The 21,607-nt window shown below is 37.0% G+C and overlaps 1 protein-coding gene across 1 annotated transcript in view; it reads right to left on the bottom strand.

Annotated features, from left to right (window-relative positions):
• Nucleotides 1-210: 210 nt before the first annotated feature.
• Nucleotides 211-21,607, bottom strand: part of FHIP2A (FHF complex subunit HOOK interacting protein 2A) — a 37,861-nt gene continuing 16,464 nt past the window's right edge. Inside the window, exons 6-17 of the mRNA XM_020900716.2 lie at nucleotides 17,952-18,245; nucleotides 17,589-17,785; nucleotides 16,273-16,387; nucleotides 15,639-15,715; nucleotides 15,140-15,332; nucleotides 14,797-14,966; nucleotides 14,258-14,401; nucleotides 13,005-13,095; nucleotides 10,643-10,786; nucleotides 4,233-4,373; nucleotides 3,551-3,654; nucleotides 211-3,449 (exon numbers count right to left, since the gene is read on the bottom strand). Of these exons, the coding sequence (XP_020756375.2) occupies nucleotides 3,344-3,449; nucleotides 3,551-3,654; nucleotides 4,233-4,373; nucleotides 10,643-10,786; nucleotides 13,005-13,095; nucleotides 14,258-14,401; nucleotides 14,797-14,966; nucleotides 15,140-15,332; nucleotides 15,639-15,715; nucleotides 16,273-16,387; nucleotides 17,589-17,785; nucleotides 17,952-18,245 (1,776 nt within the window). The 3' untranslated portion in view covers nucleotides 211-3,343. The remainder of the gene's footprint in view (nucleotides 3,450-3,550; nucleotides 3,655-4,232; nucleotides 4,374-10,642; nucleotides 10,787-13,004; nucleotides 13,096-14,257; nucleotides 14,402-14,796; nucleotides 14,967-15,139; nucleotides 15,333-15,638; nucleotides 15,716-16,272; nucleotides 16,388-17,588; nucleotides 17,786-17,951; nucleotides 18,246-21,607) is intronic.

Here is a 21,607-nt window from a genome sequence, read left to right as displayed (position 1 = left end):
GGAAAATATAAATTTCACCCAGGGGGATTTTTTAAGCTATACATTCTCCCTCCACAAATATTCTGATATATTCCTTTTTGTTCTCTCTGTGGAATCAATGTTATAGTGAACCATTGACTGTTACGTGTCATACCCTTTTGAATTATTGCTTTATATTTGTCAGTGAATGAAATGTTTCCAATTAGAATTCTATAACAATATAAGACAATATTTTGTTTAAATTACATTATTTATTTTTAATTATCCCTCTTAGTCCTGCATGCATTGTTAGCACAAAAATTTGATTACAACCTCCATTGAAGAGATAGTAGGTACACAATCACCATCTGAAGAGTTTCTTCAGAGATGACTGACCTAGAATTCCAGGCCATCATAACACTGTCAGTAACCTATACAATGTTCAATAGAAAAATTTACCAAATATCCTTTGTTTAATGTAAACAAGGCAGGAGGCAAAACAGATATTATAGTAACACTATTTTACAGGGCCCAGAAATATGATTACCTACCATGTTTTAACACATCAAGTGTCACAATGACATGCATATTTTGATTAATTGTACAATCCAAAATATAATTACCATATAAATTGTGGTTTTAGCAATTCACTGTAACTTCTGTCAATACTTATAAACTTCATAATTAAATGGTAATTGTACATTAATGCAATAATTTATGGAAATATGTTACCATGAATTATGAAGTAATTCCATAATTTGTGCCCCGTAAAATTAAGTGTAATAATCTTTACACTAGCAACAGTGTAAGCAAGCTAAGGATTTTGGTCCTCATAGATATATACACAGATATATATACAGATATACACATACAATAATGTACAATTAAACCAAAAAGCTATGAATTCACTCACAGCTTATATATTGCACAGACAGATACATTATGAGAAAATTACAGAGTTAGAATGTGAGTACTACAATGATAATTGGCTGGCTAAGGACAAATCTTGAGTTCTATCAAGTAAAGAATGTGGCTCATTACTAAAGGAAAAAAAAAAAAGCCAAAGACTATACTGTTAAAAGATAAAGTTTAAAAAAGAATGTTATACCCATACACCAATGTGAAGCAAGACTAAAATTCAGTTTGGAACTTGTTATGGCAAGCGATTCCTAGGGTGGTTCTGCCCACCCAACAGTGTGCAACAGTCACTGTTTTGCACATGCTAAGGAACAGAAAAGTCAACTTCTGAATATGGCTAGTCATGTAGGACAATGTTTCACTAAGAAATCAAACTCACTGTGAGAACTTCTGCTGGCTCTAGGTCTGAACTAAGTAAGAAAAAGAAAAGAAAGACAGAAACCAACTTAAAAGATAAACAAACTATACCTTAAGCTTTAGCTGATTACAAATCAAAGTCATTATAATAATTTAGGAAAATAATTACCTTTTAAGCAGCAGCATACAGACACACACACACACAAATAGGAGTTAAAGCTTTTCTGAGCTTGGTTTCATGGATTAGCTGAAAGGTCCCATTGTGAAATCAAGGATAAAATAGTATTTGGCTTTCGAGGTAACATTGCCATTACACTTACTGAACTCTATGAAAACATTAAGAAATAACGAATACCTCTTAATGTTCTATTTTAAATACACCTACATCAAAGTAGACTACAACTACATCTAAAAATAAAGATGGTGCAGTGTTCCTTGCATTAATAAATACAGCAAAAAGAATAATATGCCTTCCCACAGTTAAAAATCATTTAAAGAAAAATGCACAAAGTAACTATCTCCCACTTATTTCTTCATTGTTTCACTTAATAAATCTCCTAGAGTGAGCTAACAAAGATTTCCACTGAATTTAGAAATTTAGCTTTTTTTGTCATTTTTAACAGTGTAAGCATTCTAGAGCCAAGAACAGTCATATTTTTTTTTACATTCTGTTCTGAATAAATAGCAAAAACAAACTACAAAATAAATCAGAAAAACAAATACAACAAAATTAGCAGTAGGTAGGATGTAGAGATGCAAATACGCCAAACAAAACAAGTTCTCTCAAGGGGCAGTTCGGTTCCTTTCAGGCTGGAAGGCTCCCTAGACTGCTGCTCCCACAAACGTCAGTAAATGGGAAGGAAAGGAGCAAAGTGCTGCTGCTTAACACATCAACCGAAAAAACAAAACAAAAACCCAAGAAAGCTCAAAAGTATATTTGAGTGATAAGCATCACTTAAAGGAAGCACAGAAAGTGGATCAGCAAACACCCCTGTGTAAACCAAGGACAAGCGTGCCCTGCACAGCGCAGCCAAATACCCACACCACTCCTTCCTGCACACGTGCCCACAGATATCACCTTACCCAAGTTCTTTCATATGTAAACAGAACAGATTGGCTGGTTTGCTTTTAAATCTCTTTAGAATGATTTAAAACAAAAGACTGAGAAAAAAACATTCAGGAGGCCATTGGTATTTTGATTGCTGCCACCTATACTACAACGCGTTTCAATACGAAAATCAAATTGTAAAGCAAGTTTCAGAGGGGGACGGAGAGACAGAAAAAAGAAAAGGGTCTCAACCCAATACATCAGCTTAGAAAATACTATTTTAGTAAACAATACCAATAGTGAGCACAAATTCAATGTTGTTGCAAAAATGACAAAGTTTAAATTAACTGGGACCCCCTACATGAAAATCAATCACTAACCTGGCTATGTGCACAAAAGAGTAAAAGAACGTTTCTTTAAAAAATATATATATATTAATCAAGAATTTATCATATTAAACTGTTATTCTTAGAAAAGCTGAAGAAAGTTAATGGTGCTCTACACATTTTTATCTTCTATTATTAATTCATTTGATAGTTCCTAAATTGTATTTTTTTCTCATTTATAGTTTTTTTTAAATATTTTGTTTGATAAGAATTCTGACCTTAAAAAGTTATAAAATTAGGGTTTTGGTTTTTTTTTTTTTGCTACTTATTAATCCAAAAGAATGTAAGCACTTGAGTCCCAAAGAATGTCAAAAGGCCTTGCTACCTAAAAGGATATTAGATTAACAGAAATATCATCAAAGTCATGACATCAGAAATTTTGCAGCTTTTCACACAGGCATTAGAAATGCTTATTTCCTGAAGTTCCTTTGATTGTATCCTGGATTCAAGGACGTGCAACTTTATATACAGAACCATTATGATAAAGCCAGTGAAAACAACATCACACAACACTGTACTGAGTGTCCACTCAGTGGGTTCTGAATGGTTCTGTCCAGTTTAGAGCAATGCTTCATTTAAAAAGGCTTTTTATTGTCACGTGGCTGGGTGGAACGGAGGCTTTTTTGATGAAATGTACATGATAGTTCTGTTCCCTTGGTTACTTGAAAGATGCTGTTTAAGGTGTGGAGGCTGCGTGGTATTTCACAAAGGCAATGGCTGCCAGCTCCTTACAGAACTCTTCCAGCACAATCACACCCTCCAGCAAGGTGATGTGGTCAATCCTGGGAAGGGAAAGCAGGCAATCAATCAATTCAGGATATCAGCAGATCATCAAACAATGGCAAAAGCTTTAGACAAACAAACGTGAGAAACACTGACTTACACAGGGCCTTCAGGTTCCAGACCAAGTAATCGCTTTCTGACTAATAGAAGCTTGGGAGTAAAGTCTTGAATACGCTGGATTCGAACCATGAGGTCTCCAACAACCTGCATCACAGGAACAAAAGGAGCTCAGTTCCTGAACAACTCCATGGGGGATTTTCAGGATAAAAAAAAAAAAATTCCATTTCCTATTACTAAATGAAGACTGTCACTTTTCACTATTCACGTAACAATCTTTGACAAAGGACTCACAGCTATCCCTTAAAATACAAAAGTTATATGTATCATTTAAGAGAATGAATCTTTTTTCTCCACATTCTGCAGTAAAATAATTCTAAACCGAAAATACATGGTATTTTTCATTGTTGCTGTTTACTGGCTCAGTCATGTCTGACTCTTTGCGACCCCATGGACTGCAGCACACCAGGCTTCCCTGTCCTTCACCATCTCCCGGAACTTGCTCAAACTCATGTCCATTGAGTCGGTGATGCTATCCACCCATCTCATCCTCTGTTGTCCCCTTCTCCTCCTGCCTTCCATCTTTCCCAGCTTCAGAGTCTTTTCTAATGAGTCAGCTCTTTAGATATTTTTCGTTACATGACACTAATTACACACAATGTTATTAAGATGTTAATTGGTCAGGTTGATCAATCCTGGAGAAAAGAACAAAACTGACAACTCACCCTGACGATCACAGAGAATAGAGATCTACAGCCAGAAGCAAGGTTCACATAAGGGTCCAAGAGGTACTCATGTATGTGTGGATGAGGGAAGAGAGAAAGTCTAGATAGCACCGACGTCACTTGTAAGTTGACATCATATGGCTACAGAGAGGGAGAAAGCAAAAAGATATGTGACATCATCTTTATGTATATACCTGAGCACTGAATTTACCATTTCAATTTGTCTTTTCAAGAAAGGACAATCTACCATCTTAATCCTTCTTGATATGCTCTTCTACAATGACAGTATCTGTAACTAAATTAACTCTAGCTCTTACTGTCTCAAAGTGCATACATCACAGTCCTTAAAACTAAAACCAGAAAAGCAGGCACATAAACATATAGGAAAAATAAACATAAAACACTGTCAGAATGTCTCTGCTTTTTGCAGGTTTTTTAAGTTAGTAAGATATTTCAAGAGGTCATCAAAACCCAAAAAGACTTATACACTGCAAACAATAGAAGACACGTTAAATATTAGACAAAAGATAAAAGGGAAGGTATTAAAATCTTTTAAGTAATCTGATTTTAGAAATGATAATCCTTGTTTTAAATTATTCAACTGCTGCCAATTATCAAAAGCATATATACAATAAAGTCATATAAGTCACAGAACATTGTCAACAGAGTAAAAGTACTTGAGGGGTAGAGATAACTACCCACAAGCCTTAATAGTGAACTAGAAGATAAAAAAATCACGATTACAGAAAGGATCACCACCTTTACTGGGCAAGAGCATTAACTCTTCCAAAACAATGATCTGCGTAAGGTTCCTCATACACGTTTTGTATTACAGTGTTAACAATTTTACTAGTTTTTTATACTTAATCTGTTTATTCCTCATAGAAAGCAGCTTGAAGGTGCTTTACATTGTATGTGTCAAAATCAAAACAAGATGCATGATATGCAAAAAGAGTTGCTATTATTGTGCCTAGAACTTTCAACAGAAATCTCTCATCCCTTCCAGTTTTCTTCTAAGCAGTCAGAGGCAAGTGAGTGGCTGAAACAAAACTGACTTCAGTGAGAAGGTTGGAAAGAACCTCAGTGACTGGACAAACGAGAAAGAGATGATGCAGCAGGAGGAAGGGAGAAGTGATTCAGGACCAAGGTAATATTCACCAGAAATGGTTAATCAGAATGGTTTACCCTCATTCACTGAGTAGCTCTTAAGCCCTTGATCATAATGAATACCAACTAAGAAGCAAATGTTTGGCATTCAAAGGATGACCAACGCTTACGCATGTGCCAGAAGATATCAAAGATACTGTTATATGAATAAAAATTCAAGTCCTATGCTAAAGTCCAATTTCAGTCTTTTTTGCTTACTACTAGATTCATGAACATAGATTTTCTGAAAGAAGTAAAACTTCCCCTAAGTCACTCTTATTTAAAATCTAGTCTTACACAAGATAAATGAAAGGAGATACAACTCCCATTAAAGGATAGATTGAAGGGCATCTTTTCCTACTTGATAATATTGGCGACAGAATAGCCTTCTCCAAGATTCAATTCAAAACAATGAATTCACATTAAACTGCATTTTGGGCACAAAGGAAACACTTTAACAAATCTTTAAGAAGAATACACTTGGTAAAAAATGTGGACAAAATCATTTAAAATACAACTTAAGTACAGTATTGTATGTGACTTCATTTCAGGTAGTTCAGATTTTTAGGTCACTAAATTCCGCCATTTATAGGTGCTTTAAGTAAATAAACTGACAAAATTTGGCTTTTAACAATGATATCTTACTACTTTTTTCTCTATACTTTGGTTTTAAGCTTTTTGAAACAAGAAGCTATATCTTTGGTTGTTTAAGAAACTTAAGGCTGACTCAGATTATATTTTAATGTTGTGAAAATGAAAATGAAATTCAGCTAGATAGTAACTGTTCCATCATACTCTGAAATGGTCTCTACTTCATATTGGTAATAACTTTAAAACAAGCTGGCTTTTTGGGGGATTCTTAACAGTAGCTGTTTGCATCTATTATTTTGATTATGTTGTACTTTATATATAGAGTGTTCACCTGAAATCAAAGTTAACCAGATTTTTCTGACATGTTAAATGGACTTGACCCATTTTTTTAATGAGCTCACCCTAAATACAAGGTCTGAATTTTAGGACAATGAACTTTGACTTAGATGTCACCTGCTAACTCAATCTCAACTCTTTTACTAAAGGCCAAATATATAGATGGCCAAAATTATAAGAATTTATAAATCTCAATGACTTGGTAGTCTCTGAAATTTCTTATAACACTTGCATTTAACAAGATTTTATATTTTTAAAAGCAATTTAAATTACTTCCCCCCCCCCATTGTCCTTTTAAGCAAATCAAGTAATGTCAACTTCACTTAAACAATAAGAAAATGTGAGAAACAGCTACTTGAGTTGCCCAAATTCAAATTTTTCCCTTTGAACTTAGGTCCCACATTTTTCCTGGTATTCTTTACATTCTGCTGTGGACCTTAGCATTTTACTATCTTTTAAAAATCACTACAGTTTAAAACAATACTAAACACATTATATTTTTCAAAAATTAAGGCTGTGACAACACACCAGTGTCATGAATACCTGATGTCATAACTTCTCAATTATATGTGCAGAAATTAGCTACTTTATTATTAATTATCCATAATAATGTTTAATCCCAGCCTGGTTAGCCTGATACTATTAGGGGTATCTATGTACTATGAACATACAAGCAAACATCATCTTTAGCAAAAGCAGTTAGAAAAGAGAAAATGAAATTAAACCAAGCACATTAGACCCACCAGAACTTATGATTATCTCTGCGATCTGATTATAATGTTCTTATCTGAAAAGGCTTGGGAAGTCAGGGTTTTTAAAGACAGAAGGCTTGAGGCTAGGCTCCACAGCTCACTCACTGAGTCACATTAAATAAAACCAAGGATTCGTCATCTATACAGTAGTACAGGCAGCTGTCCCGCCTGTCTCAGGGCTCCAGGAAGAATGAGGGGACACTGTCTGACCTGCGGTTGCACTGTGCAGGGCTGTCTGGTGGAAGGAGGAGAACTGCGCACATTTTAGGATATCGTGTCCAGTGCACCCCTTGTGCCAGCGCTCTACAGACGGAAGGGAAAAATGCTCAAGTGGGATGGAGATTCCAAGGGGGTCTTTCCACTCAATTCAGAAACTACTTTTTAATGTTTAGATTCCTTTTGAGTGCTTTTGGTCAAAATTTCTACAGATTACTGACTTGATACTGATTGTTGATGTCTGTTCTTGTTTAATCAGATTCAAACTAAGCCTATAGAACCAGCACAAAGACACAATACACTGGGAGATTTATTTATTTATTTTTTATTAGTTGGAGGCTAATTACTTTACAACATTGCAGTGGTTTTTGTCATACATTGAAATGAATTAGCCATGGATTTACATGTATTCCCCATCCCGGTCCCCCCTCCCACCTCCCTCTCCACCCGATCCCTCTAGGTCTTCCCAGTGCACCAGGCCCGAGCACTTGTCTCATGCATCCAACCTGGGCTGGTGATCTGTTTCACCCTAGATAATATACATGTTTCGATGCTGTTCTCTTGAAACATCCCACCCTCGCCTTCTCCCACAGAGTCCACAAGTCTGTTCTATACATCTGAGTCTCTTTTTCTGTTTTGCATATAGGGTTATCGTTACCATCTTTCTAAATTCCATATATATGTGTTAGTATACTGTAATGGTCTTTATCTTTCTGGCTTACTTCGCTCTGTATAATGGGCTCCAGTTTCATCCATCTCATTAGAACTGATTCAAATGAATTCTTTTTAATGGCTGAGTAATATTCCATGGTGTATATGTACCACAGCTTCCTCATCCATTCGTCTGCTGATGGGCAACTAGGTTGCTTCCATGTCCTGGCTATTATAAACAGTGCTGCAATGAACATTGGGGTGCACGTGTCTCTTTCAGATCTGGTTTCCTCGGTGTGTACGCCCAGAAGTGGGATTGCTGGGTCATATGGCAGTTCTATTTCCAGCTTTTTAAGAAATCTCCACACTGTTTTCCATAGTGGCTGTACTAATTTGCATTCCCACCAACAGTGTAAGAGGGTTCCCTTTTCTCCACACCCTCTCCAGCATTTATTGCTTGTAGACTTTTGGATAGCAGCCATCCTGACTGGCATGTAATGGTACCTCATTGTGGTTTTGATTTGCATTTCTCTGAAGATGAGTGATGTTGAGCATCTTTTCATGTGTTTTTTTGCCATCTGTATGTCTTCCTTGGAGAAATGTCTGTTTAGTTCTTTGGCCCATTTTTTGATTGGGTCATTTATTTTTCTGGAGTTGAGCTGGAGGAGTTGCTTGTATATTTTTGAGATTAATCCTTTGTCTGTTGCTTCGTTTGCTATTATTTTCTCCCAATCTGAGGGCTGTCTTTTCACCTTGCTTATAGTTTCCTTTGTTGTGCAAAAGCTTTTAAGTTTCATTAGGTCCCATTTGTTTATTTTTGCTTTTGTTTCTAAAATTCTGGGATGTGGGTCATGGAGGATCCTGCTGTGATTTATGTCGGAGAGTGTTTTGCCTATGTTCTCCTCTAGGAGTTTTATAGTCTCTGGTCTTACATTTAGATCTTTAATCCATTTTGAGTTTATTTTTGTGTATGGTGTTAGAAAGTGCTCTAGTTTCATTCTTTTCCAGGTGGTTGAACACTGGGAGATTTATTGTAAACCTCCCCACTAGCTGGGGGTTGGGGGGGTTACATAGCTATGATGTATACAGCATAATACCTACAGTGAAAGTGAAAGTCCCTCAGCCCTGTCTGACTCTGTGACCCCATGGGCTGTAGCCTACCAGGCTCCTCTGTCCATGGGGTTTTCCAGGCAAGAACATTGGAGTGGGTTGTCATTCCCTTCTCTAGGGGATATTCCCAAATCAGGGACTGAACCCGAATACTTTGGTTGTTAAGTATTAAATATCAATAAACAAAAAATGAAACAGCAGAAATTCAGTACATGTTGTTAGCACATTAAAAGAAATCCTTAGTTTCAGTTAATGTGACTTAAGTGAGTGAACTCTGGAGCCTAGCCTCAAGCCTTCTTTCAAAGTCTTTAAAAACCTTGACTTCCCAAGCCTTTTCAGATAAGAACATTATAATCAGATCGCAGAGATAATCATAAGTTCTGGTGGGTCTAACATGCTTGGTTTAATTTCATTTTCTCTCTTTCCTAACTGCTTTTGCTAAAGATGATGTTTGCTTGTATGTTCACAGTACATAGATACCCCTAATAGTATCAGGCTAACCAGGCTGGGATTAAACATTATTATGGACAATTAATAATAAAGTAGCTAATTTCTGCACGTATAATTGAGAAGTTATGACATCAGGTATTCATGACACTGGTGTGTTGTCACAGCCTTAATTTTTGAAAAATATAGTAGGTTTAGTATTGTTTTTTAAAAGAAAAAAAGGACTTGACACTCTGTCTTTATTGATTATTATCAGAAACAGTGCTGGCTGAAGTCAACCCAGTGAAATACTTCTTAATTATCATTTCTTTATTTGGCTTTCTGGTTATTGAAGACAGCCTGATTGTACAATACATTTCTTTTGTAACTCCCTATGCTCGTATAAATATTTAACTAAAATGCTAAAAAAAAAAACCCAAGTTCTCTAATATAGGATTTCAAATTAATTCTAAATTGGTTAACTCAGCTTTCATGCTGAGGCACATTTAATGCCACATAGTTTCATTTCAAGTGTCCATATCAACATATAAAACATTTCAAAGCTCTATCATCACTCTATATGTCAGGGAGAGAGGGAGGGAGGGATTCTCTAATCTCAAGGTCAGTTTTGACAGTCAGTGAGAAAGACACAGCAACATACCAGCTGCATTTTTACTTCCCTTGAAGTAAGTAAGTTAACTTTTTATATTCATTTCCCCTTATGAAAATGAATATCATTCACAAGTTCTTTCTCTGAAGAAGCAGGTTCATCTAATACTGTTCTGTAATTTTAGTGAGACCAGAGCACTCAAGATTTGGTTTGAAATGACGTTTAAGGTCTTCTGTATTAAACCTAACAAGTTTCACTCTATCTGTACCTGTACTAACCAAAAGGCTTTCTAGGAAAGCATTCTAGTCACTGCCAAAAGATGTTAAAATTACTGTTAATAAGACAATGGTCCACAATGAGAAGTAAACACACAAATCTGTAACGCCTGTCAGGCCAGATAAAAGTTTTAACATAATAAATGCATTAGAAACCCACCAATTGTTGGCAATGAAGCTTTATGAAAAAGTCATCTGGTGGAAAAAAGAAAACAATAAAAACTACTGAAGATGTAAACAGAACCCACAGTGAATGGTAACAAAATAATATGAAATTAATACTTTAAAACTTATTACCTGATCAAGAATTCTTCCCATCCTGTCAAATAAGACTTTCAAAAAATGACCTTCAAAGAAAGCTGCTTCTAAATTGCACCTTTCCAGTGCTTTTGGAGAGCCAGGCCACTCCCATCTTAAGCAGATAGCACAGTAGTCCCGGAACTGCGGAGACAGCATTTGGATCATTAAAGAAGAACTGAGCAAAAACAGATAGAGATTAAATAGAAACAATTTCCCTGAATAGGCATAACAATCCGCTCGAATGCTGAGTGTCTGCTAAGTGTCAGGTACCACAGGAGACGGGAGAAGATGGCATAGATGACACCCTGGTGAGAAAGCAGGCAGATTCTCACTTAACCAAAGCGCCCCTCGCACTGCTGGGGCAAGCATAAGCATATGCTCTTCCCTTTGGAGGACTTCAACCCTTTCCTCATTCTCATCACAGATTTAGAGTATTTAGAAAGCAAAGTCAGTCTTAGCCACATTTCCCAATCTATTCTCAAATGTCACATGTAATGTACAAAATAGATGAAATGTAACAGGTGAACAGATGCATGTCATCTGAGAAGGCAAACTTGACTTTGCTACCACCTGTTTACCCAGGCACATTGCTGGGGCCGTTAAGAAGAAACAGGCTGCTGCAAGCGCAGTCTGAAAACTGTTCACCTCCATCGCCATGAGATGAGTGCAAAAACGGAGAGCCAGTTTAGAAACTTTCAATTTCACTGAGTAAATTTTACGTCTGTTCAATCTAATAAAATAACTGGGGCTTGTATTTAGTGTTTTTTTCATTTTTCTGGCATTTCATTTTTATATTTTACAAAAGCATTGGTCCATGACAGCTTAAAAGTAAGTAGAAACTGACCCTTACTATGCATTTTATTAGTAAGGATTACCACAATATGGATTTTTGTAAGCACAAGAATATCTCTTATAATAAAAAGAAAATTTAAAAGTCTTCCCTGGCAGGTAATTTATTTGAATTTTAAAAAAGAAATATGGAGCATAGTTTTCTTCCATATTCTTTCCCTTTTCACATCCTCCTTATTAAATAAAGCAAAATTACTTTGATATCTGTAGTTTACAAATTAGCTGAGATTAAAGTATATTCTTACTACAAAGAACTAGCTTCAACTTTTAAAAGAAAAACATATTTAAAATGATTAAAAACACAACTTCTTCAATATCTTGTGAGTTTTAAACTATTTCTTTCAATAGACAATTTTCTTTATAAAACCACATCCCAATATTTAATAAAGCATTTTTATATTAAAATTTTTGAATTTCTGAGCTAGAAAATAAGTCTAAATTTTTTTTATTCTTTTTGTCTCATTTCAAATATTCCTAAAACAATTCTGTTATCAGAATATGGAAATAAAACTTTTCAGAGAGAATCACAGTAGTTTAAAAATCCAATCAGTACTACTGAGGTTGGGGTTGCTTTCACTGTCTCTATTTTATTGTTACATGAATGTATTTGGTACCCTGGTACTCTATTTATTCACATAGTAATGGGGACTTGAATTTAGGCTTAAAGTATCATGAATTAACTGTAAGGGCATGCAAGTCAATTATCAATAAAAGCACACTTCCACCCAAAAGATTTAAATGAAAATTAAATGCATATTTTTCTCATGTGAGGCATTTCAAAACTTTGGAATTTGGTAAAATGTAAAATACTACAGCGGGCTTTCCTGGTGACTCAGCAGTAAAGAATCTGCCTGCAGTGCAGGAGATATGGGTTCAAATCCCTGGGTCAGGAAGATTCTTAGCAGAAGGAAATGGCTACCCATTCCAGTATTCTTGCCTGGGAAACTCCATGGACAGAGGAGCCTGGTGGACTGCAGTCCATGGGCTAGAGAGACTGAGCGCACACACACACACACACAATGCTGCAGAGGGAAAAGACGACTGGGAAAAGTCCATTTGATAACGAAGAGGAGATGTCTGAGAAAGTGGTTTCAGGGAGGGGGAAAGCTAGGATGCAGAGGATGAATAGGCAGTCCTTGGGAATTACAGATGAGTGAGAACAGTGGAGAAGAGGGAAGGAAATAGCCTGTGGATTGGGAGTAATGCTAGAATCATTTAAAAGTCACGGTTTAGATCAGCAGGGAGGAGGATCTAGGGGAGAAATAACTTCAAGGACAGAAACAAAAGAAAGAAAAGGGGTGGGGGTGGGGAGGAAGCACAGAGAAATTTTGGGACAGAGACACAAACTCAGTGAAAGGCAGTCAGGTCACTGACAGAAAGCTCAAGCGGTGAAGAGTGGAATTCAGGTCTTACAGATAAAGGGGAACCTCTGGAGAAATACCTGTGGCCCAGGTGATGAGGGCTGTGTCTGTGCATCTTATTAGATCTCACATCAAACCACCTCACCTACCTGCCTGTGAGCGTCTCGGAGGTAGGTGTCATATCCAGTGCCCTCCACATGGTAGGACGATTTTGCTTCATCTGGGACCAGACAGAGAAAACTTAAAGGAAAAACAGCCATAATCAGTAACACAAATACTCTCACAATTCAATATCTCTATGTGTATTAAAATATCTAGCAGTATCTTCAATTTAGCCAAGTATTAATGCAGATGGAAACTTGAAAAGTATTTATCTTGAATCAGTCCTACAATTTACTGATTAAATACTGTCATTATTTTAAAGGTTTTCTTTAAAAATTACTCATTCCACTTAAAGTAGAAATCAAGCAGAAGATGACTTGACTCTTTCTACATTACAGGGCAATGACAGAGAGCCCTGATGTTTGTTAGTCTCGGGAAACTGGCTTTTAAGTAACAGAACCGTAGATTCTCAGGCACCCTAACTATGCATCTTGCACTATGTGCGGTTTTTTCTAAAGCCACCTCGCAGCACCTGATAGGATTGCAAAGGAAGAAAATTACTGGGGAAAAGGCACTTAAAAAAAAACCCTTTATAGAGGACTTCTCTGGAGGTGCAGTGGATAAGAATCCATCTGCCAGCGCAGGGGACAGGGGTTTGATCCCTGATCCTGAAGAGTCCACATGCCACGGAGTTGGTCCTTGCGCTACAAATACTAAACCCATGTGCTGCAACTAGTGAAGTTCGCCACCTAGAGCCCGTGCTCCGCAACACGGGAAACCCACACGCGCAAAGAACAGACCCTGCTCTCCGCAACTGGAGAAAGCCTGAGCCTGAGCAAGGCAACAGTAACCCGGCACAGCCAAAAATAAATAAATATAAATGAATTAATTTAGTTTAAATATATATATAAAAACACAAACTAATGAAAAGAAACAGCCCTCCGCTTAAGCACATGTGAGTACATGGCTAGTGAGTTCAATCCATCAAACTGGAAATTCTCAATGTTGTTCCAACTGGGAATTACTTAAAATTGTTCACATTAAAAAAAAACAAAAGGAGAGTACCCTGAAGATTAGTTTAGTCACTACTACTCTAGAGTTTTTTTCCTTTCCTCTTTTGTATCGATTGTTGCCTCTAGGCTGTTCACTAGCTACATAAGCATTTCAAAAAGTTGACATAATCTTTAAAAAAGGGAAGACTGAGTTCATGACATATCTCTACAATGATCAAAGAGCAGAGCTGTTATATGTTGTAAAAAGAAGTGAAAGAGACGTAAGTCAAATACATACAGCAACTCACCTATTTACAATTTTGTGGACTTCAGTTTTCCCATCGTTTTTGGGGTGGTCTGGAGTAGCGGGAGGTGAGGAGCTAAGCCACTCTTGATTTGACAAAGTGTTATCTGGTGAAATGTCAGTAAATAAGGGATCTTCTTCCAGATCTCTAAGTTTAATTTAATGATGCATAAAAAAATTTTATTATATTTTCTAAACCAAAAGATTCTCTGCTATGTTCTCAGAAACCTTTATATAATTTCGCTAATAAAAGAATTAAGGAATAATGAATGTATGTCTATTGTACAGAGAAATTAACACTTTTTACTAACATCAAACTCAAGGTTATACTGACTTTGTTAGGTTTAGTGAATAGATACTGCGGCTTGTAATTTGAAGGACAATAGTATCAGGGCACCTAAATTTTATTTTTAAAGAAACTTTTAAACTGTTAAAGTATTTTTAAAAATACTTTATGAGAAGAAGGAAGAGAAGAGAAATTAAGAGGGGAGAAAATTATGACTTAATATGAAACACTAAATTCAGAGCTGGACAGAAACTTACACTGCTCCTGCTATTAATCCATTCTCCACTACATCTTTATCTTCTGGGCACACAGGTTTATATTCTGTATAGTTTCTTTCTTCAAGATTTCTTAGGACCAAATTGTAAAGAATGTGCTCATTGGGTTTTTGTAAAAGATGTTCAAACATTCTTAATGTCATTATGCTGATCTGAAACCCAAAATGATAAAAGGTAACTGAAAAATACTTTAACTGTTTTTCATGATTTCAACTTTCAAAATAAAAAGCCACATAAAATAAGGCTGTATTCAAAACATGACAAGTACATCAAAGTCAGTACATCAAAGAACCTAAGTCCAACTTTAAATCCTTGTATAGCTTACCTCATCAGATATGTGATCACAGTGTTCAATTAACCTATGTCTTAAAGGATGTCTGCTAATTTCTGCCAGAGTTTCCGGTTCCCTCTGTTCTCCAAGGATGAAAAACACCATTTCTTGAAGCAAAATGTCAGAGGTTACTTGCCGAACAATGCGATGGAGCAGAGCAGTTGATGTCAGAATACCCATCTCAGAACTGCATAACAAACAGGTAATTAGGGGGTAAGAATAACAAGAACATAGTGATTTTTCTTTTTAAAAGTAAAGAGGCCACTCATGGGCGTCCCTAGTAGCTCAGAGGTAACGGATCTGCCTGAAATGCAGGAGACATGGTTTTGATCCCTGGGTTGGGAAGATCACCTGGAGAAGGAAATAGCAACCCACTGTAGTATTCTTGCCTGGGCAATCCCATGGACAGAGGAGCCTGGCAGGCTACTGCCCATGGGGTCACAAAGAGTAGGACATGACTTAGCAACTAAACAACAACAAAGAGGCCACTCACGTTTGCATTAGCTGAGGTTCCATAACACCAATAAAAAATCTTTCATGGACAGCTTTGGCAAGAGCAACAGCAGCAGTCTAGAACATAGTATTAAGTATCATATTTTTTTAATGAGAGAGATTAATTTATAACACCACTAAATCAATTTGCACTCTCCATCTAATTTAATGTAGAAAAACAAACTTGCCTATTGCCTATCTCGTTGATGGCATATAAACCTAGATAAGATGCTAGCTACTGGTTCCTTTACATGTTACCTAAATTTCCAAGAACAAAGACAAACATAAAAATATTATCCCAACCACTTATTGTATTAATATCTCCCCAAAGAGGAGAAATGCAGAGAAGCCAATGTTACCTTGTAAAGGGTTGTGCTATAATACTTAAAGAAACATAAGGACAGAATTTTAACTGTGATTTATTCCAGAGCTGTAATACACATACACACACACACGCACAAACACATATATATAGTTTTGGAGGGTTTGCTATTTCATTTTATTTATTTTACTAACTATGCTATCTATCCTAATATAATTAAGACATATTTAGGGATAGAGACTGAGTATTCAAATTTCACTCAGTAGTTATTTACATTTTTAAGTTATCAATTAAACAACAAAAGTATTCAAACCTTTTGTGCTTCCTTTATGAGTTGATCACAATAATCAAACCAGGAGAGAAATGAAATTAAGGCTCTTTTTCCAGGAAAAGCTGAAGCATCTTCTTTATGACTATATGAGTCCAAGCTATAGGACACAGAAGAACACAGAGTTATTCAAAAGCATTAATCCAATTCAGTGCATACGGGGAGATGAAGGCCCGTGAATGAACACACAGGATGACAGATTTAGGCAGGTGAGACTGGATGACAATCAGAAGAGGGTTTTATACATGAAAGCCAAAGATAAGAGAAAACCTTTTAGATAATACTTGTGAATAATTTTCACTCATTAAGTGGAGAATGGAGCTACAGCAGAAAAAGCACTGAGACACCTCCTCATATTTCCACCTTAAGTGTGACTGAGTAACAGGATGGGAAGTTGGAAGTTCTCAGCCTCTAGGATGAAAGGAAAGGAACATAAAGGAGAGACAGCAAAAGGAAACGACTGATCTTCTTCTCCTCCTGCCTTAAAACACTACCCAGTAGTGAAGTTAAGAAGTGAGTCTGGCCTACAGATGTTGACAGAATACAGAGCGGGAAAAAACAAGGAAAAACCAAAGAAGGGTTAAAAACGCACAAAGAGTAACAGGTTCTGATATCAAAAATGTTAGGCTGCTTAGAGGTGGTGGGGTTACAAGTAATTTTATTTATGCTGCTTTACACTTTTAATGGGCTTCCCTTGTGGCTCAGCGGGTAAAGAATCGCCTGCAATCGAGGAGACCCTGGTTCGATTCCTGGGTTGGGAAGATCCACTGGGGAAGGGATAGGCTACCCACTCCAGTATTCTGGCCAGGAGAATTCCATGGACTGTATAGCCCATGAGGTCACCAAGAGTCGGGACACGACTGAGCTACTTTCACACTTTTAATAACTTATAAATGTTCTGCAGTAATCCTATTTTCATATGAGAATCAAGAAGGTAGCCCTAACTCTAGGGGAAACAGGTGAGAGGTGGGAGGTGAGGTTCCACACAAGTTTTTTTGTTTTTTTTTTTTTTTAAATACAGTCAGATAAAGTTATCAGTCTTAAGGTATTAACTGATCACTACAAGAGACAAAGGGAAAGAATAGCTTAACTATGTAACACCTAGGCTGTTACCATGCCAATTCGCTCCTGATAACAAAGTTTAAAGCAAGCCTCAAAACAACAATCTGGTTTAATGATGACTAGCAATGTTATATTTTTCAAACCTGAAAAGGTCTATCACTGCAAAATGCAAATGGATTTAAAAATGTATGTTTAAGAGGTCACTTTCATAGGAAAACACAAACAGTGGCGACCCTTACCCCCAGTTAATCGCTTCCACTGTTTCAATATCCAAGGGGTCCACTGACTGAGGTAGGGCCTTGTACAGGGAGGTGAGCCTGTCGGTGAGCAGTTCGCACAAGCACGTGCTCTGCGTGAGGCACTTGGCGGCCGCTGGCTCTGGCAAGCTCACTAACAGCATCAAGCCCTCGCAGGCTTTCACGGCTATTCGGCCATCCTGAGGGGAAAAACACGCGTCCTTACAGGGCTTGAATCAGACATACCTCAGGTTGTTTGGCAAAATTCACCTTAAATGGCATTTTATGCCAAAATAAAAACAGAATTTTTTTCTCTAGGCATTTAATGGTGATTATGTTAAGGGGAAAAAAGAAAAGATGACTCACAGGACTTCTAGTAAGATTTAACAAAGAATTCACTAGGTTGTAATCCTGGTTTGGACGAACAACGGTGGCCTCTGGCAGTGCAGTGACACTGAGATTTTCCAAGCTTGTGGACAGGTCACCCATCTGATGAGAAGGCTCATCTTCTGAGTCTGTGTGCTCCGTTCCAGAAGCGCCCGACGGTTCCTCTGGCTGACAGGACTGGCCTGTATCTGTTGACAAGGAATCTTGACTTTTTAATACATCTTCTGAAATTGCATTTGGGCCTCCTTGGGAAGCCAATGATTTAAACTTGTTCTGAAAAGGAATACATGTTTTGTAAGATTCACGTCAAAAGCCTTATAGAACAGAAATCATATTTTAATGTGTTTTTCTGTAATTAACACTCAATATCTGGCCACTGTCACAACAGATAAAAGTGTTATGACAAATGAAAATACCCAGACTTAAACAAACTGTGCTTTAGATGTCTTAAAATTACATAGGCGTTTATCATAATCTTCGGAATAGGATCTACAAAATGTTTTACACTGACAGCAAACAATGAACAATATTAGTAATCATTATTTGACTGCTACCGAAAACAACTGAGGTTAGTGAGGAAAACATAAGATTCAGGAAGTTTCAGTTGCCATTAATTGTTTTCTCATCACTGGCCTACTAAAGATAAATAGCCCTAATGCTGCTTCTTCTAAAATTAGTTTCTAAGGTCATTTTTCTAAGGCTTTTCCTTATACCTCTACTCTGTAAATATAACTCAATACCCTGAGGACATTCTTGTTAGTATTTTTGAGGATAAAAACGAAGATTTGCTTGAAATATTGTGAACCCCTCCCCACGTGGTACACAGCCAAACACAAAAAGAACCTAAATTGAAGCAAATAATTAGTTTCCAGGCAAAGGTCTCTTGATTTCCATTTAAAGATAAGAGCAAAAAAATCAAATCACACATACAATTTAGAATTCATCATAAATCAGCTTCTCTGCAGGACCTATCAGAGTGCTTCATCAGAGAAGTGCATTAAATGCTGAATAAAGTCAAAGTTCCACTTCCCAAATTACATGCTAGATATTATAAATCACTTTTATTGCTATAAAAGTATAGTTTAGACTGAGCTTATTGAGAAATTGAGCTCACAGCACATATATTAGAAGAAAACAATCCTATGGAACTAAATGAATACTCCAAACAACTTCCCAATTTCCTATGAAATCAACTGCGTATCATAGTTTTCATGAATGTCAAATATTTTATTCCATCTAAAATGTTAACACTGTTGTTGGGAGTAGCATCTCGGATAAGAACGGCAAGTGGAAGACCAATCCTGTGGTCACGAAGAGTGGGGCGTGACTAAGCAACTAACACTTTCAGCACTCACTCCCTCAACTAGTGTTTCTCAACTCAGGACTGCTGGCTCCCAGTTTTCTGTGGTGCTTGATAGAAACGCAGAATGAAAGTATCTAGGGGTGAAACCAAGGGATCTGCATTTTAAAAAAGCTCCGCAAGCAAGCACGAATTCAAAGCCTTTGACAATTCTAATCTATTTGTCTGGGTCCCTTTTCTTACCACAAAGCCTAATTAAACTCTGTGAACCACACCACGGACTGTCCTATCTTCACTCCTTTACTTGCGCTCGCCCATTCTTATCTAAACATGTCAAGGCTCATTTCAAGGACAACCTCTTCCATGTTCCCTCCTAATGACGAAGGCAGATGTAATCTCTTCATCCTGTGAAGTTTTAGGGGCATTTACTCTGTATCTTTCTTACGATACTCGCCTAACTCGACCTTAGATTACAGTATTTGAACATCAGTCTTCCCTCATCACCAGACTACCAACTCCTTTACAGCAAAGAATGTTACTAACTTATCTACCATCTGCATTTAACTCCTAGCAAACGCATCTACTGGCTGATGTAAATGAAGTGAGAGATTAGATTTCAAGGGATATATGCTTAAAAAATGCAAAGTACTTCTATTACTAGTGAAAGTCACTCAGTTGTGCCTGACTCTTTGCAACCCTGTGACTACACAGTCCATGGAATTCTCCAGGCCAGAATACTGGAGTGTGTAGCCTTTCTCTTCTCCAGGAAACCTTCCCAACCCAGGGATGGAACCCAGGTCTCCCACAATGCAGGTGGGTTCTTTACCAACTGAGCCACAAGGGAAGCTCTATTACTATCACACTAGTAATAAAGCTGCATGTCTCAAAAGATTCATTCATTCAATAAGTGTTAATTAAACAGTTATTACGCACTGTGCTAGATACCAGAGAAGCTATGAGGACCCAAAGATTAATAAAATAGACTCCCTGTCCTCAAGGAGCCTACTGACCAGGAAGAGAAAATAAAATGCACATAAATGACTCTAATGCCAGGGAGACTGTAATAACTGACATTAAAAGCATTAAAATTAATAGTAAAAGCATACGAATAGTCACCTACCACCTCAGGCTTTGGAGAAGTAGGTGTTATAAAAACGTGGGATTACAGCAGACATGACACTAATTCAGAAGGGTGGTGTTTATACTGAGGTCTACATGTAAACGTGTCTCTGAAGACAGGCAGGCATACATATGCCTACAAATTTTCAGTTTCTGATCTATGGCTGTGTACTTCTGAAACAAGTATCAGAGATTCTGAGAAAATCCCCTTAAACCTTAAGCATGGAAAAAAAAATCTATGCATCTAAAGTAATTTAGGTTACTTAAGAAAACTTAAGTAAAAACAAACTTTGAGAAGAAAAATCTCACATTGAGCCAAATCAAGATATTTGATATATTTATATCACAAGGCTATTATAGCCATTTTGAAGCAAATTTTCAAAATATATGTCATGAAAAACAGGTATTCATAGTCCTTAACACTAACCTAGAAATTTAAATCTATGCAATTTTGCAGCTTGGTAAGGTAGGTGCTTACCTACCTCCAGTAACAGTGCAGAATAATATCCTGACTTACTTACTCAATAAAATGAAATAAAAAATGAACCCATCTATTAGGACAGCTAAAAGTTTTAAAACCAAAACAACAGTGAAACCTTGACAACACCCTCTCTGACAAGGACATGGAACAGCAGCTCTCATACGTTGCCCCTGGGATGCAAAATGATCAACCCACTTGGAAGGAGTTTTGCAAATATACACTTACTACTACATGATCCAGAAATCCTACTCTTGGGTATTTCCCCAAGTGAAATGAAAAAAAGTCCACACAAAAAAATCTGTGAATGTTTATGATGGCCTCATTCGTAACTGTCTCAAACTGGCCCATAAGTCCCTCAACTGGCAAATGGCTAAACAACTGCAGTGCATCCACACAACAGAATACTATTCAGTAGTGTAAAACAGTAGCTGTTTGTGACCAAACTCACAGAAGACTCTCAAATGCATGGAAGTGAAATAAAGAAAAACCAGACTCAAAAGGCTGACTATATTTTTACGACTTTTTGAAAAAGAGAAAACTTGGGATGAAAACAGATCAGTGATTGCTAGAGGCAGAGGTAGAAACAGGATGACCAGAGGGACATGAGGTAAGGTGATGGCGCTGCTGTCTATCTTGATTGTAGTGGTGGTTATAAAACTATATGTGTCTGTCAAACTCACAGAATCAGAGAGACTGAGTTGTCCAGTGTATAACACACCTCAATCTTAAAAAAAA

This window comes from Odocoileus virginianus, chromosome 7 (assembly GCF_023699985.2).
Source record: "Odocoileus virginianus isolate 20LAN1187 ecotype Illinois chromosome 7, Ovbor_1.2, whole genome shotgun sequence".
In the NCBI taxonomy this organism is placed as follows: domain Eukaryota; kingdom Metazoa; phylum Chordata; class Mammalia; order Artiodactyla; family Cervidae; genus Odocoileus; species Odocoileus virginianus.
Note: the sequence above shows the minus strand (reverse complement) of the source record. Positions and strands in the feature narration are given on the sequence as shown.